This window comes from Pongo abelii, chromosome 16 (assembly GCF_028885655.2).
Source record: "Pongo abelii isolate AG06213 chromosome 16, NHGRI_mPonAbe1-v2.0_pri, whole genome shotgun sequence".
Taxonomy (NCBI): domain Eukaryota; kingdom Metazoa; phylum Chordata; class Mammalia; order Primates; family Hominidae; genus Pongo; species Pongo abelii.
In genome coordinates this window covers 97,587,894-97,605,939 of record NC_072001.2, presented here as the reverse complement: position 1 = coordinate 97,605,939, position 18,046 = coordinate 97,587,894, and the positions used below count along the sequence as shown (strand labels likewise).

General features: G+C 37.5%; 1 protein-coding gene across 2 annotated transcripts in view; it reads right to left on the bottom strand.

Moving 5' to 3' along the window:
- Positions 1–403: 403 nt before the first annotated feature.
- Positions 404–18,046, bottom strand: part of MCTP2 (multiple C2 and transmembrane domain containing 2) — a 254,972-nt gene continuing 237,329 nt past the window's right edge. For both annotated transcript variants that reach the window (XM_002825867.6, XM_054531911.2), the window contains 3 exons: positions 10,257–10,366; positions 3,920–4,017; positions 404–1,747 (listed from right to left, as the gene is read on the bottom strand). In XM_002825867.6, the coding sequence (XP_002825913.1) occupies positions 1,679–1,747; positions 3,920–4,017; positions 10,257–10,366 (277 nt within the window). In that variant the 3' untranslated portion in view covers positions 404–1,678. The remainder of the gene's footprint in view (positions 1,748–3,919; positions 4,018–10,256; positions 10,367–18,046) is intronic.

Sequence of the window (18,046 nt, the reverse complement as noted above, 5' to 3'; positions counted from 1 at the left end):
TGTCTGTTTAAAAATGTCTGACTTAGGTCGTTACAAAATGACAGACTATGATAAACTAGATGATAGTTAGAAGCAAGACAATGAGGCATTGTTTACACAGAAGATTGAGTAACTGGTTTAACAAAAGAGGTTCTTGGGTATCTATTGTATGTACAACTACGAGATTTACTGGAGCTTTTATAATTTCTGCAAGGCTCTTTTCCAGCCAGCTTCATTAACTTGAAGTAAATCAAATCATGCAGAATTCTGGCTCAGCCAGAAAGCAACCCAGTGAGAAAACATGAAGAAAAACAGACACGGGATGATAAGATTTAGAATCTTTGGCATTTTTCGTAAACATTTTGTTTGAAGATTATTAAATTACAACCCAGAGACAAAAAAAAATAGTAAACTCACTATTAAATGAGATCTTTTTACCTTAACTTTTTTTTATAATACATACATATATAAAAACTGCACAAAGTATGTGTCAACAAAATACAGTCTTTAAAACTTAAATATCATTTAAACAGACTTAATTGCATACATTTTATATATGCACAAAGTCAGGATTTTTACATGGCAGGGAAATACTGCGGAATGATGAGGTCTGCAGGAGACAGATGCTATCAAAGGAGGACTCTGGGGTGGTATTTTCTAGAAATGGGGTTCTGAAATAAATTTTTATTTTATGTAGCTTATTTTACTTCTAAGAGGAACAAAAGATACATTTGGGCAGCCAAAGTATTTCTACTTCCTGCTTAAAACATTCAGGCAAATGAAATGATTATAATAATTAGGTAAGCAGCCTTATTAGTCTCTGGGTCTTCAGTTTCTTATCTTTCTAAATACCTAGAGAATTCATTCATTCATTTCTCCCCTACCCCCACCTGCCTTTCTGAAATTATATGTTGACATTTTATAATATTTTGAAAATAAGCAAAAAGTCAAGTCAGAAGAAGTGGCATCAGAAGGCAACCAAATACTTTCATGGGACCCTCATTTTTCAAGTGAGTGATCTCTAGGGACCTTCCTGGGCCATCCATTGCCAGCAATGGACCCTGCTGCAGGCTGGCATCCAGCACCGAGAGGTTTCCCAAAAATTCACACACATATCCCTAATAATCATGGCTGAAAGATCCCTAAAGGTTTGAGCTAATTCTGGTAATTATTAAAAATGCCTTTTAATAATATACGATATTTGGACAGATGATGGCTACCAAAGGCTTGTTAACTCTGAGAAGAAAGAGACTTACTACGCCCATGAACAATAATCTGAAAGGAGCGTGGGGCTGGGGAGTGGAAATAACTGAATCTTAATGAGAGTCTGTTGGAGGTGTGAAAACAAGTTCAAAGTCACTCTTGAATCCAAGTGGGCTCCTGGCTGTTCTCAAGGAAGGTGGTGTTCAGATCCATGGCAGCCTTGTTATCTCCTATTTCAGAATGGATGTTAGTCTTTCACAGTCTCAGGAATGTTGCTTTTTGCTGGGCTGACCCTCTATGCAACTAGGACACCCATGCATGGGGGTGTGTGCACACGTGTGTATGTCTGTGCACGTGAAGGAGGAGGAAGAATACAGAGGGTGCCACAGGGCATGCATTTCAGAAGGACACCTTGGGTACCACTGAAACAGCCATAACATTGGTCTACTCAACCAAACACAACATTGGGTGCTGCTGTCCAAAGTCGGTGTGTGCCCTAGAGAGCGCTGCGCTTCTTCCGCAGGGGGCTGTGGCTGCTGCAGAGTTTCAATTCCGAGTACTGCACCTGTGAAAACAAACAGCCGTGATGCTGGCGGTTAAGTAACCCTAGCTCGCCACAGTGTGTGCTAATGGCTCCCCAAGGACAACCCAAGGCAAAGGAAGGAAGGTTCAAAGGTAATGAATCATTTTCTAAACACAGGAACATGGAGGGATTAATTGCAGGAAGGATTTGAGAAGTCATGCATCATTTCTTGAAACCAAAATATTAAAAGCAGATTTTTCTAATGAGATGCGTGGGTTTCTACCTTCTCTGGGCACTGCTAGATGATGTTCGTTTTGTGTGTGCCAGTTTTCAACCATAAGTAAGCTTAATAACTGCCTCTTGGGAATGTTTATCTTAATATATGATACAGCAACTTACTGAGGATTATTCATTTAAAAATATCTAAAATCTTGGGGAAAACATCTCGGCAAATTATATACATTTACTTTGCCTGAGAGGAAAAGACGCTGAAATTGATACTGGACCCCAGACTTTTATATAGATTTCTCGTAGAAATTAATTTCATTTGCAGTGTAATGGCTAAAACATCTGTGATAAATATGAGTACTCGGGAGTCCCCAGTGGCGAACTGTCACTGTGTTATTAGAAAGCGCCCTTGGCGATACACGGAGGATCTTACTAGCATGCTGTACATCTTCCTGGAATGTTCTTTTGCTGCATCTCTCTGTGTTCATGCCATCTCCAGCTGGAATGGCCACTTTGAGGGCTAGTGCCTGGACTGTGCACAGAGAATCCTTGGGGGCTTGAGGGAAATTTCTATTCTTCAAGAATACAGCGTGAACTCACACTGCGACCCAAGTGATGGTACGTTGCAAACGTATTGCTTTGGTGTGTGGGCTTTGATAGGCTGCTGGTGGAATGGCTTTATTTAAAATATTGTATTACAGACCACATGTGCTCCCTATTTTTAGCATTTGTGCCAAATTCCCCAAGGACATTATGCCCGATCACAGAAGTCAGGCTGTACTTTGTCAGAGGCAGATAAATGAAGAAAACACCCCATTCCTTATGATGTTTTGCGAAGGTGCCCTAAGGGAGCAGAGGATGACATACCTGTCAATCTTCAATGCAAAACAAACAGGGGCCAGGTTATTATTTTTTAATTAAGTAATACAAATGTTAAAGAGTAAATTCATCTTTACAGAATGCGTTTTCACAGCTAATTATGAAATGAAGTTTAAAGGAAGATAGCATCACAGAGTCCATTTTAATTTCTAGAACTCAGAATGAAGGGGAAAGAAACTCTAAGGCCTTTCCGCCCCAGATCTTTGCAATCCTCCCTGAGCTGCCAGGGAACCAATTATGCTACAGTGGCTCAAATATGAAAATCGATATTTGATTTGGGATTCTCTGAGATATTAAAGGATTGTGTCTTTGATCATCTTGATGATATTTCACGCCATGGTGTCCCCATCTACCTATTCAGCGATCTCTGTTCTCCATTAGAGAAATTGCCGCCTGCCCTCCTTCCTCTGGATTTATAGCAGGCTGATCCACAGGGGCCAGGATCGAGCTACTCTACACGACTTTCTAGTATTGTTGCCTTCGCTAATCTCTGTGTATCCACAGAAACAGGACGCTGCTGGACTAAGTGACCATTATCTGTGAATAATACTTCTGATTGATCTCACATTATTTCACACTGCCTCTGCCTCTTTGTGTATTACAGTAAATGGGGGCTGCATCCTCAGCATCCCTAAGTCTTCAGAGGGAAGGGGCTAGAAGGGAGGCCTAGGAGATAAATCAGGGCAAATGAGAATAAAAAGAATAATCCTCTTGTCCCCTACTTCGCCTAAAATGCTTGCCACCCAGAAGAAGAAAATAAGCAACACTCCCTGGCTTTGGATCTCATGCAATTCTACTCACGGAGCCCATCTTATCCTCTTTAGGGAGGCAAGCAATCGAAAGGGGACAAGCATCAGTGCACAGCAGCCACACAGTGTGAGTTCCAGATCATACTTAAGTAGCTCTTTTTCAAAACAGTTTCCCCCAGTCACCTCATGCTTTGGACAAAGATTTTTCTGCCACTTCCCTGCAAGCCAGGCCTCTTTAAAGATTTTCTGGTTCCTTATCTCAATTACTCACACAAGCAAAGCCTTGTGTTCCTCTGGCTCCGGGGCTGGCCAGATTTCAGGTTGGGGCCACTGTTGGTGGTGACCATTCATTACATACCTTTTGAACATCAGACGGTACCCTAGAGAGGAAGTCTAGTAGCTCATTATTGTCGATGGAATAGGGATTTCGAAGCTTCTTAGTAAATTTATTTATGCCTGAAAAATAGAAACACAGGAGATCTCTTTATCTATCTATCTATCTATCTACCTATCTATCTATCTATCAATCAATCAATCATCTATCGAGCACCTATCTTCATAAACTTGCCTGACTCGGGGGAGAGGGGATATTCACAAGTAAAAATTAGTGTGAAAACAATTACCAGACCTCAAGTCAAGCACATGTTGCTGTCATGTAGAATCATTCACAAATGCCTTTTCCTGAAGGCAGGAAGCAGGGGCTGGTGAAGAGGGGCTCTGCCTTCTTCAGCTGTGAAAATCCCATTACAATCCCAGCAGCAGGGCGACAGAAACACACGCTCAAACTGGGGAGCATGTTGGCTTTTTTGGAATACGCTGATTAACAGCCGCCTCTGCTATGAAAACAAATGTCCCAGATGGGAAAAGGCCTTCATTAGCCCAAACAAGTCCCTGCCTGGAGGCTCTGGACCAAACGTAGCAGTGGGAGGTAGAGGGCGGGAGTTGTTTTTTTGTTGTTACAAAGAAAACTGCAGTCATCCGTCTTTCCCCACCTCCAACTCATTTTCACAGGTTTCTCTCCTCTCACAGCAGAACAGAACCTGACATGTTGATTGTACTTTGATGCTGCAGGAAACTGTGAAAAGTTATTATTGGAAAATTATCTTACTATGGTTGCTAACTTAATTTATGGATGACAACGTCGGCGCGTGGGTCTGTCTGGGCAATGGAGAACATGCTAATTTAGGACAAGGACAAGGATAATTAGAAACGGGTTCAACATTTAAGATGTCAACATCCTATAGACCGTCCCTCTTTGGTGGCTGCACCTTGGGTTCCCGCGCATATCCAGGACACACTCTGCCCCTGGTTTACTCTTTAGAGGGGAGTTCCTCTCAACCACGTTTTGTCTTCTACTCTGCTCTTTGGAGCTGCTTTGACTATATCCGGAGCTCATAAGCTGTAGTCTTTTCACCAAATGTCAACCCGTTTTTCATGTTGAGTTTTAGAAGCAGAAAGACTAGGTGGCCTTCTGAAGTTTTGCCACAGGGTGCTTGTTTAACAAGGATCATATCTGAAGGGCTGTCAGTCCCAATGACGCTGAATGACTTCTTAGCTTCGTTGTACTCTGAATGGCTCCTACTCAGAAGTCAAGGTAACATTTAACTGTTCAGTAGTCCCCAACACACAAAGGGTTTGATTTTTTTTGTTGTTGTTCATTAAATATTATTTTGCTTTCATCTGAGGACTAGGCTTCCTGCATGGCATTATACCTGACACAATGCCAACCTCCAGTTATTTCTTTGGAGGGTCAGATTTACATCTGCTTTGCAAATGGGAGCCAGCCATTGTGCCCGAGTAAATGGTGGCTTGGCGGTTGGGCTGGTGAAGGTTCCTAGCAAATGATCGCCTTTCCCTCAAGTCAAAGCTGCACTCTGCCTTTTTTCCCTCTACCCCCACAGCAAGCTTCACGTTTCTAGCTAAAATTTCCCCCAGTGTTCCTTTACACTAAAATACTCTCACTGTGTTATTCTAAAGACATTTAATTGTAGCATGGGCTTTTTGGCAAAAGAAAACAGACAAGGCAAAATGATGAAGGGAGACAAAGACGTATTGAGAACAGATATATCTTCTATTGTTAATTATATATGGTGTGCGCATCTGGAGTCTTCACAATGAACAGCAAGGCAGGGATAATATCACAGCTGATCAAAACACTGCATTCTTAGTCACTGAGAAGATTATAAACCTGCACAGTAGCTCAAATGCACCAATAAGGGCAGAAGTATTCCACAATGCACTGAGACTATCTGTGTTTGAAAAAAAAAACTTAGAATAAAAATTATAGGGCACTCAGATTGCATGTTTCAAATGCACACCTTATTTATGAAGGTGTCCAGGATCAAATGTTTCAATAATTTTGCTCTATTAACAACTCTGTGAGACTGATTGTCAACAGGAAATCATAGACTCCTTGGTTACTTTCTTTGTTTTAAGAGACGGGGTTTTGCTATGTTGGTCAGGCTGGTCTTGAACTCCTGACCTCAGGTGATCCACCCACCTCAGCCTCCCAAAGTGCTGGGATTACAGGCGTGAGCCACCACACCCAGCCACCTTGGTCATTCTTTAAGGGACAAGAAAAAAAAGGTTATGATGTAGGAATACCTGGGCCCCAGTTCTGGCTTCATCATGTATTAGCTGTGTGATTTTAGAAAAATTGCGTAGCCTTTCTGTACCTCACATTTCTTACATTAATATTTGAATAATAAAGACCTCCTTATAAAGTTTCTTGGGTAGATGGGAGAATCACATTGGGCAGTACAGGCAAAATGATACTGTAATCTGAAATTCTACAACAATGCAGAGGGCTACCATCATTACTGTACATGCAAACAAGCTAAGGAGACAAAGGAAGTGAGGATGGAAAAGAGCCTTTAATACTATTAAAGCCAACTATGATGATGCAGACACATTTAGAAATTGTGGCTTCATCTATTAGCATGCTAAACATACCTTAGATTTTTTTTTAACCTAAATAGTACAGATGGAGGGTATATCTGCTGTAAAATTACTTTTAGCAAAAGAAAGAAAAGAAAACAGAAAAAAAGCAAGTGGGATAAAATACTAAAGAATATTTTGTCGGGAAAGATGCTATCATGTACTGGTCCTGGATCGTAGATTGAATTGATCAGTGGGGTGGAATGTGGAATGAGCCCTACAGTTTTAAAAAAAAGTCACTTAGAGAAAATCAGAGGAGATGGAAAAATTGCATGGCTGCTTTGCACATTTGGCCACTTGAGAATAACCACTTGAAACACAATTAAAACACCATTTTTCAGATATTTATATGAGCAACCAGCAGGTAGCTCCAACTGTAATACATTGGTTGGGGTGAGGCAGGGGTTCCTTGCCTGTTCATTTATCAAATTCTGAGTGTCTTCCATGTAAGAGATATTGTGCTATCAAATGAAGATACAAACTTAAACGAGGCATAGGTCCTTCTTGCAAAAAGCTAAAAATGTAGCTTACAGAATTAATATCTACCCTGAAAAAACAGAAGTGGTTTCAACTAGAACTGAAAAAGTATAATTAAAACCTCTACGAATAGAAGGAATATGGGAAATCTCTCAAAAGGAAACCCACGTGGGATCTAATCCTAAGAAATGCTCTGCCTTCTGGAAATACATACTTCATGTAAGTGACTAAAAGTCAATAGGTAATGTTTCCTAAAGAAAACTTCAGATATCCTTAAAATCTACTTCTCACTTAATTTTCAAAAATCACACTCCTACACAAGAGAAGTCATGGGCCTAACAAAATGTCATCTATATAGAGCACAGGTATTAAGCTTGCAGGCTCATTCATTCATAAAAATATTTAAGTACTCATTAAAGATCTATTACATAAATGTGGCTGCACTAAGAATTATAGGGCTAAAGAGGAAATAGAGTATCTCACCTGTCAAAATAATTTTGGTGTGTCCAAAAATATTCCCCATAGCTAGCATAAAATTAGGCTGTTTTATGTGCTTATGTGAAATGATTCTGATACTTTATAAAAATATGACTTGAAGATATAAAATATGGAAATCTAGTATATATAGTTAAATTTTTTTCAAAAAATTAAAAACATAGAACAAAACATTTTAGGATATTATTCACCACTTTAGCACTCAGTAAAAAATGAATAAGTAACTTAGAATAAGAAAGTCTTCTGATCCTTAAAGTTAGAAAAACCACTAAAACTTTAAGACATATTTACCTCCTTTGTGAGAAAAAAATTGCTGCAAAGGATGCAATCATATAAGAAATTTGCAAAATAATGTCCTGCCCTATGCTAGCTAGTAACTAATTTGTCTTAGGATAAGTCCTTACAGAATTGCAGAATATATTCTAGGATGGCATGGCAATTTTTACCTAATGAGAAGAGGCAATAGATCACGTGGTGATTGTCAAGGTGGTGATTGTCAAGGCTTGTAACTACATTCACTATGGTAAGCTCTTCAATAAACTATGAGCTCCTGTTTAAAATGTAAAACTGAAGAACCAGGCATAGAGTACAAAGCGCAGAGGGTTACTAACAGCCCAAGACAGCATAATAAACTCCATACCATTTAATAACTTTATCCATAAAGTGGAAAATAGAACAATATTTCATTAAGTAGATGCAAAAAGTTGTTGTTGGAAAGCTGCCAAGATCTTGGAGGCTAAGAGCAGAAGCCAAAGTGATTTGGATATAGAGAAGGATTGGAATCTCAAAATTGATGATCAAATGAGAAAACACAGTATTTGTCTGTTTTTTGTTTGTTTGTTTTGTTTTGTTTTTGAGACGGAGTCTCGCTCTGTTGCCCAGGCTGGAGTGCAGTGGCTTGATCTCGGCTCCCTGTAACCTCCGCCTCCCAGGTTCAAGCGATTCTCATGCCTCAACCTCCCGGGTAGCTGGGATTACACATGCCTGTCATCACCTTGGCTTATTTTTGTATTTTTAGTAGAAACAGGGTTTCACCATATTGGCCAGGCTGGTCTCGAACTCCTGACCTCTGGTGATCTGCCCGCCTCTGCCTCCCAAAGTGCTGGGATTACAGGCGTGAGCCACTGCACCCAGCCAGTATTAGTCTGCTTTGTGGAAGGAAAGATGCATAGAGACAGACCAAGCAAGCACCAGGATGATGAGGAAATCCAGAAGAAGCAGTGTTTAACAGCTGACCATGACACTCAACTTACATGAACTTAAAAGTGAACAAACCACTAGCCAAACAATTGCAATTTTTAATCACATTCTGGTTACAGTCAGACAACAATCTCAAGATCTATGTTCTAAATGTTATCAGTAAACAAGATAGTAGTACTCATGAAAACATAATTGAAAAATAAGATATCCAGTTGATGCAAATAACATTCAGTATATAAATTATTCAGGAAAATACTTTTTTTTTTTTTTCAAAATATGCCTTCTTAATCAGTAGCCCTGAAGAGCTCTATGTTCTTTCTTAAGGATCAATTTGCTATTATTGTTGCCAAGTAAACAAAAAAAATACCAGCAAGAACTAAGCACAGATTAGACCTTCCTCCAAGAATCAGGATCATCGAGTATTAAAATAGATCCCTGAATAGTTTAGAGAATAATTGGATTATACTCTCTCAAAATCCCTAAATCATTCTACTTCTGTAACTGTATGAGCTATTCTATTTTTCCCATGACTTTTTCCTATTGCCCAAGTTTGGCTTTTCTTGACAGCAGGATTCTACCTTTGTTGGATGCTCTTTGAAAAAGTCTATATTTAATGGTTTTTAGAAAGGTTGTAGCGTTCATCCAGCATTTGCAGGCTCTCAGCTTTTGCTTAAGGATGAATGCCTCTCAACACAGTCTCTTCTCTTTATGATTTCCCCAAACATCTTAACATCTGAAGATCCCTGGAAGTGATGAGCATTGAGAACTCAGTGGCAGTCATAGCTAAGTCATGGAAAACCAGGATTGGCAGACCCTTTACGGAGAAGGGCTAACTGCTTCTCCAACATTTAAGTTATTGCAAGTCCCTCTCCTTATATCAACTCAGAGCCCACCCAGGAACAGACACAAATATTCACCAAGCTGCTTGCATTTTCTCCAACCGCTAGTTTGAGTATTAAATCAAGTCATGACATTTATTTCCAGTTTGCCAGTTTTGTTTCTACTTTCTTTTTAAAGCGGCTAAACTTTATATAGGCACACCATTTCCCCTGGTAAATAATAACTTCCTCTCTGCTCAGGCACTGGTTAGGTATTCACAGAATGCCCCCTCCCCTCCCTCTCCCTGCTTCTGTATTTAAGAATGGGGTTAGGTGAATTTTTTCCTCCAAGAGGGATGAAGTGTCAGAAGCAACCTGGTAATGGCCAGATCCACTTTTATATAATATCAAGGGTATGATGCAGGTGTTTGCTCACTGTTTGAACAGTGTTTCCTTAAAGTTACCCGGGCACAGCAATATATTATCCAAGAGGATTTATGACTAGGAAAGCCCAAAGGGAAATGGCATGTACAATCACATTTTTATTTGATTGCAATTATGCAAGAGGCCTATAAATATCTATGCTGATCACTCATGCAACTGGCCTTTCAGGGAGGTCCTGGAAGTTTTTGTTCCCCAAATGCTTTCCTTAATCTCATGTTTAATTGCCAACAAGAGCACATTTAAAGTTAATAGTCGCACTTTAAAAATGAGTAATTGGTTCTTACCTGGAATTGACTGCTAGCAAAAGGACCATGCCAAACTTACCCCAGATTAAAATGATGTACCGCAGTGGGATGAAATACAAAATGATGGTGGCTGCTGCCAGAATCAAACAGGCCAGAGATGAAAGGAAGGGGACCGTCCAGTTAAATGTGCTGTAGACAAACCACATAAATATAATTTCCTCTGATGTTCAACAACTGCCACAGAGTCAACTTGTCATGTTTATTTCATGTTCATAGTTATAGAAATTTTTTTTTTTACAGTCTATTGGAAAAATTTTGTTAAAAACCTCGAGATGAGAGTCTGCCAAGATGATTGGGTACTGGAAAAACATTCTTAAAGAGACAGTCACAAACCAATTGCCATTCAATTTGTCAGAATATTGGTGACTTTACCTCCCTGGAACCCATAGTTCCTGAGAAGACTTTTGGCTCTCAGAAGCGATTAAAAACTGCAATGTTGCCACCGTGGTTCTGCATGGAGATCTTCAAAACTAAGGGTTAGGTCACTTCTAAGTCAACAATTGTCTCTCAATAAACACATGGTTACTAGTAATTATGGTAACCTTTCCTTTACCAGAAAAGGGAGGATTTTTTTTTTTCTTTTTTGAGACAGGATCTTGCTCTGTTACCCAGGCTGTAGTGCAGTGATGCAGTCATAGCTCACTTCAGCCTCGACCTTCCAGGCTCAAACGATCCTCCTGCTTTAGCCTCCTTAGTAGCTGGGACTACAGGCAAGAGACACCACAGCCTAATTTTAATTTTGAAAATTTTTGCAGAGCTCTGGCCTCCCTATGTCACCCCAGGCTAGTCTCGAACTCCTGGGGTCAAGCGATTCTCCGGCCTTGACCTCCCAAAGTGCTGGGATTATAGGAGTGAGCCACTGTGCCCCATAGGGAGGATATTATTACACGGCATTGGTGCTTTCGTGTTCACTGATTTAGAATTTCCAGACTTGTTTACGCCAGAAATCTAACAGTGCCTTGAAATAAATGGGGAAGCATTTGACTATAAATCATCACACCACCATTAATAGATAATGTAGGTGATTACACTACGTATTATTTTCACAGAGCTCCTGGCTCCTTTTGTTGTATCTATTGCCTGCTTTGACTGGCATGGAAATGAAGATCTAGAAGATGGGACATGGACTTGGATATATTGTAGAGATTCATGTGCATTCCTAGAGATCGGATGCCCTGCTGAGGTGCCGAGAGTATTTCTTCTTAATGGTCTTCATCTTCACCTACAGATTTAATGGCAGAGCCTCGTTGCCTTTTGCTAGGAATACAGAAAGGTGAAATGAATACAGAAAGGTGAAATGATTTTTACGGGAGACAGGTGAGAATGCAGGTGGATTTTAGAGGGAATAGCACAAAGTTATTAAGCATTTTATATGTGCCAGGCATTGTGCTAACATTGTTCACATACTTAGAATGTAATGTTCTCAATAATTCTGCCCCATTTTATAGATGAGCAAATTAAGGCTGACAGAGATTGTCTAACTTGTATAAATAACCATAATTCTATCAACAGTATAGGAGAACTACAGTAATCTCATCCTCTGCTTAAGACTGAGGCTGGGCGGCGTGGCTCATGTCTGTAATCCCAGCACTTTGGGAGGCCGAGGTGGGCAGATCACTTGAGCTCAGAAGTTCAAGACCAGCCTGATCAACATGGTGAAATCTCATCTCTACTAAAATACAAAAATTAGCCGGGTATGGTGGCATGCACCTGTAATCTCAGCTACTTGGGAGGCTGAGGCAGGAGAATCACTTGAACCTGGGAAGTGGAGGTTGCAGTGAGCCGAGATTGCATCATTGCACTCCAGCCTGGGCAACAGAGTGAGACTCCCTCTCAAAAACAAAAGACTGAGTGTTATTGTTTTTAATTTTGCCTATTATGAGGTAAAATATTTTATATATATGTCTTTAATTTTTCAATTCTGTAAATTATAAGCAAATTTGAATACCTTTTAATATGCCTATTGGTCATTTTAATTTGTTTTTCTTTGATTTCTAACCTTTTTTTTTTTTGGCCTGGGTCTATTATTTAGGAAAGTGCTTAAGAAAATTGATTTATAAGCAAACTGACTTGGGTTCAAGTTCAACCTTTATCTCTTCAAGTCAAGTAACTCCAAGAAATTGATTGAATCAGTCTGAAGCATAATTTCCAGTCTGTAAAACTGGAATAATAATAATACCTATATTGCAGATTCTGCTAGAATTAAAAACTTGCAAAATAGTTAGCTCAGTGTCTGGCACATTGTAAAAGCTCAAAAAAAAAGAAATAGTTACTATTTGCTAGTTTTCTCCTGAGCTGTTTTGCTTAACTTTTTCCTCAATGATTTCCAATATCAGTTTGGATAATAGAAAAATCAGACATTTGTCATGTTTGTTATATTATACATTTTTTCAGTTTGTTGCTTTATGATTAACATAAACTTTCACATGAACAAATATATCAGTTTTTCCTTGTCAATGTCTAGATTTGGCCAGGCTTACCAAAGCCCTCCCCTGATCCAGTGATGTGACTCCACCAACTGATTAATCACTATTTTTCCCCCTTCTTTATTATGCCATCTTTGTTATTCTGAATTTCTACATTTGTATAGTTCCATTCCCAACTTCTCTATTCCACAGCAGAACTTGTAACAACTTTTTGGAGGGCAATTTTACAACATGTGTTGAAATGTTATCTGAACTTCACAACGGATCCAGTTCAGCACAGCAAGAAATCCTTGCCCAAGGGCACAGGGGCAGTACATAAATGTCTTCTCCAGGCTGGTTAGTAATATTTAAATAAACTCAGTAAAATAAATATTGAAAAATCTTGAAATAAAGAAAAAAATAATTAGATTTATACTCTGCAACACTACGCAGCTTTAAAAAAAAGATGAGAATACACTAAAAACACTCACACAAACCCCAACCCCAACCCGTGGGTTCAAAGCTACATATGGTAAAAAACTAAACTGTAGAAATAATGTACATATATAAAATAAGGAAAGACTTTATATTTCATTGGTTGTATTTGATTATTTTTATAATTGATATATTTATAATAAAAGTAAGTAACTAACAACTATATCAGGTACAAATAACTAAAATAAATAAGGAAAAAGAAATTTGCCCCCTTTCAAATTTTTTTTAAAGTGGAGACACAGTGGATGGCAGATCCTGGACATAAGTCCATAGCTAGGTGGCAACAAAACCCACTCTTTTTTCACCCTGGAAGATTACTTATTAACTTTGTAGCCTATAATGTAAAAATAATTCCTGTGCAACTTTTGTTAGCTGTATGGCCTTAAGTAATTTACTCCACCACTCTGTGCTTTTGTTTTCCCATCTGTAAAATGGGAATAATAACTGCATCTACTTTACAGAGCTGGTGAGGTGATTCTATAAGTTTATACATATAAATCATTTATAAAAATATATGGCACATAGTCGTTATTTAATAAGTGTTAGCTACCCTCATTTTTCTCATTGTTATTGCACAAAACACACAAATATGGAAAGAAAGTTATTGCTATCAGGTAGAGTTTTGAAAATAATAATAGCTATAAAAATGAATAAAATTACTTTTTAAAAAGGAATATACTTTATCATTCCTTTTCTAGCAATACCATTCCACTTTGAAGAGAAAGTAAAATACTAATTAACAGAAAAAAAGCCATGACTAGGCTGACATGAAAATAAAAATATAATACATTGTAAAAATAAAATAAATTGCGAAAACTCTTGGAGGTAACTAAGCTCCAATGTCAATTTTCACTCTAATATTTTCTGCCAAATAAATATTGGGATTTTGAGCTGCTTTCTGTTGTCTGCATGGTACGATGGGAGATTGGAGGCAGAAGGGGAAGCCTAGGAACTCCCCATGGGGAGATTTTAATATGAGACCGTTGTATAAAGCTTACATATTCAGGGTAAGAATAAGGAAGGAGGGACACATTGTACCATACATGAGTGGACATAAATCATGACCTTAGTGCTAAGTGGAGAAATCTATCATCTGAGTTTATGCTACCAGCGTTGCTTGCAAAGCCTCAAGCAAAATATTTAAGAAAGGACCTAGATTGGTAGGTCTTGGGATCGGTAGTATCCCAAGGTGATTTAAACAGTAATCCTCTCCAAGGAAATGCATCATCAACTATGATGTTTGAGTACGCTCCACATGAAAATCCAAGGAATATAAGTGTATACTTAAAAATGCAAACCACAAAAGGACACAAGACACCACGAGTAAAAGCCAGCAAAATCTGAAAGAAAAGATTTCAGATATTGGAATCTAATCCAATATATTAAATCATAATGTTTAATATGTTAAAAATCATGTAAGAGATGCTTGAAGATATGATCCAAAAGAAAATGAAAAACAAGAAAAATTGATAAAGCAAGTAGAATTTTGAAAAATGAAAACTAAAATAATTGAAGTTAAAAACCCAAAGAATGAATTGGACAGGATTTTAAACTGCAGAGAACGAACACAGTCCAAGATTTTCCAAAGAAAGTATTTAGAAGGCATCACAAAGAAGAAAAAAATGGCAGATATCAAAGAGATGTGGAACATAGATTAAGAAGTTTCCCGCACTGACTGGGAAGACATTAAAAGTGACAATATTAGACTGTGGCACATTGCAAAGCTGTTAACTCTAAGATGACAACTAAAAAAATAGCAAGAGTGTTTCAATTCCTAGCAAGTGGAGGAAAGATACAGAAGAAATAAAAAGACATGGAACAAGCAAGTAAACACTACTATTAATAAATTACAGATTTAAATCTAAATGCAATCGTAGGCATCATTAATTCTGCAGGGATTACATGCTACAGTGAAATGACAGTGATTGTGAGATACAAGAGAAACATTGGAAACAAAAAGACAGGTTGAAAGAAAAGTACAGAAAAGGAGAAAAGAAAGGTGAGACAGTAGTCACCCCTTATCTGCAGTTTGGCTTTCTGTGGTTTCAGTTAGTTGGAGTTCCAAAATGTTACATACAATAAGATATCTTAAAAGAGAGGGGAACACCACATTCACATAACTTTTATTACATTATCTTACCATAATTGTTCTATTTCATTATTATTGTTAATCTGTTACTGTACCTAATTTATGAAGTAAACTTTATCATAGGTCATGCATGTATAGGAAAAAGCATAGCATATACAGAGATCAGTACTATCCATGATTTCAGACATCCACTGGGGATCTGAGAACGTATCCCCCATGGATAATAGGGGACTACTGTATAGCCATACCAATATTGGTCAACAAGGAAAAAACTGTGTTAGCAAGAAATAGGTTGCTTCATATTAATGCTCCAATCAACCAAGAAAATGTAATAATTTTAACATCTACAAACCAAATAATGTAGCTTCAAAATATAGAAAGCAAAAACAGACAAAATTCAAGGGAGGATTAGACAAATGTACAACGACAGTGAAGTTTAAACACATCTAAGTAATCGACAGAACAAGACAAACAAAAACAAATCGTACAAATATAAAAGGCTTGAATATAATGAGCAAATTTAACCTAATGAAGTATCCAATGATCTACTTTTCAAGCTCACATGGAAAATTGACAAAAGTAGTCCATTGCTGGATCAATATTTTCTAACCATAAAGCAATTAAGCTAGAAATCATAAACGAAAAGGTAACTAGAAAATCTCCATATACTTGGAAATTTAGCAATACATATCTTAGCCAAGGAAGAAATCAAAATAGAAAGCAGAAAATAGCTTTAACTAAATTTGAATGATAATGAGAATATTACATGCCAAAATGTTTGGCATGGAGCTGGAGTTGTGTTCACAGGAAATTGTAGAGCCTTAAATGTTTATGTTAAGAAAGAAGAAAGATTGAAAACAAGTGATCTAATTATCCATCTTAAAGAGTTAGAAAAATATAAGAGTAGTAATTAATGAAAAAACAAGCAGGAAATAGAGAAGATTAGCGAAAGCAAATGGTGCTTATTTCTAAAGACTAATATAATTGATAAATCCCTGTCAAGAAGAAAGAAGATAACAATATCAAGCATAGAAGAGTAGATAATGTAACAGATCTTACTGACATTAAATAAGAGGATGTTATAAACAACATTAAATCAACAAGTAGAAAATTTATATGAAAGGGACAAACTCTTTGAAAATTACAATTTACAGAAACAGAGATGAGAAATAATAGAATGGCTGACTATATATATATATATGTATAACATAAACCTATTTCATCCAAAATCATCTCTGAAGGAAAACTTCAGGCCCGGATGCTTCAACAGCTAATTCTATAAATCTTAAAGGAAGTAATCATATCAGATTCCCAGAAACTCTTCCAGAAAAAAGACAGAGAACCTACCTGACCTTGTATTATGAATTTAGAATAAACTTCTAGCCACAAGAAAATTTCAAGAATACAAAACAAGTCAATCTCACTGATGATCATAACTGCAAAAATCCTAAGCAAAAACAAGTAAATAAAATCCAGCCAGATATAAAGGGACTATAGAACAACAATTTTGGGTTTATTCCGAGAATGTAAGATTGGCTTACCATTTGAAAACCAATCAAAATAATTCACCACATAAACCAAAAGAAAGCAGAAAAATAACATCATTTCAATGAATGCAGGTGAAAATGTTAGGGAAAGCTCAACTCATGTTCAAAATAAAAACTCATAGCAAACTAGGAATAAAAAGGGAACTTCCTTTATCTGATAAAGCATATTTACAATAACCTACAGCAAACATCATTCTTGAGGGTGAAACGTTGAAAGCTTTCTTTCTGAGATCCCATGGGAAAAGAATGCCTCAAAATACCAATTCTAAACCACACCGTATGACAGCTAATAGCCAGTACAGCAAGTCAAGAAAATGAAATGTGTAAGGGCTGGAAAGACGAAGAAAATATTATTCTTATATGATACATTTATCTAAGGAAAAAAATCCAGAATAATAATCTTCATATAAAAATAACTAAGTTTACCGTGGTTATTAGAAACAAATCAAAGCAGAAAAATTAATTTCATGTCTATATGTGAGTAACAGGTAGAAAATGAAATGTGAAGAAAAGATGCCATTTTAACTAGCACCACACTATGAAGTACTCAGGAATATATTTCACACAAAAAAAGTCAGACTTCTATACAGAAAACTCTAAAATAATAATGAGATAAATTAAAGATGATCTAAAGAGATATTACACTGGAATATAACAAGCTCATATATTAGAAAACTTAAGCATGTATCTGGATATCAATTCTTTCCCAACTAATGCAGTCCTAATAAAGATCCCAACAGCTGTGTGTGCACAAGTGTATGGTGTGCCATGTGCTTTCTAGAAATGGAGTTGGGCGACACACTCACTCTTCCACATAGACTGTCAGATTTGCCTTCTAAGAGCCAGGTCAGTTGACTAATGCACTTTCCCCTCGGCAACCCACAATTTTAGTGTTAAAATGGTTTAGAAGGAAGGCAGGGGACATTCCCTGGGTTTATTTAAGACACAGAGGAAGAAAGTCAAGTCAATGGCCATAAAATAGTACTCATAATAGTTAATATTTTTAGGTGATTACTACCTGTCATCCACTGGTCTAAACTCTTTATATGTACTAATTCATTTAAATTTTATGAGGCAGAAATCATTATTGTTATTCCCATCCTACAGATGAGGACCCTGAGTCCTAAAAGTTAAATAAGTTGCCTGAGATCATTCACTTCCAGTGACAAAACTGGGATTTGAACTCAGAAAATTGGTTTACGATCCCGTCTTCATTGCTTCTGTAGTAGGCACTTTAAAAAATGTAAATAAGCACATGTTACTCATGTAATCT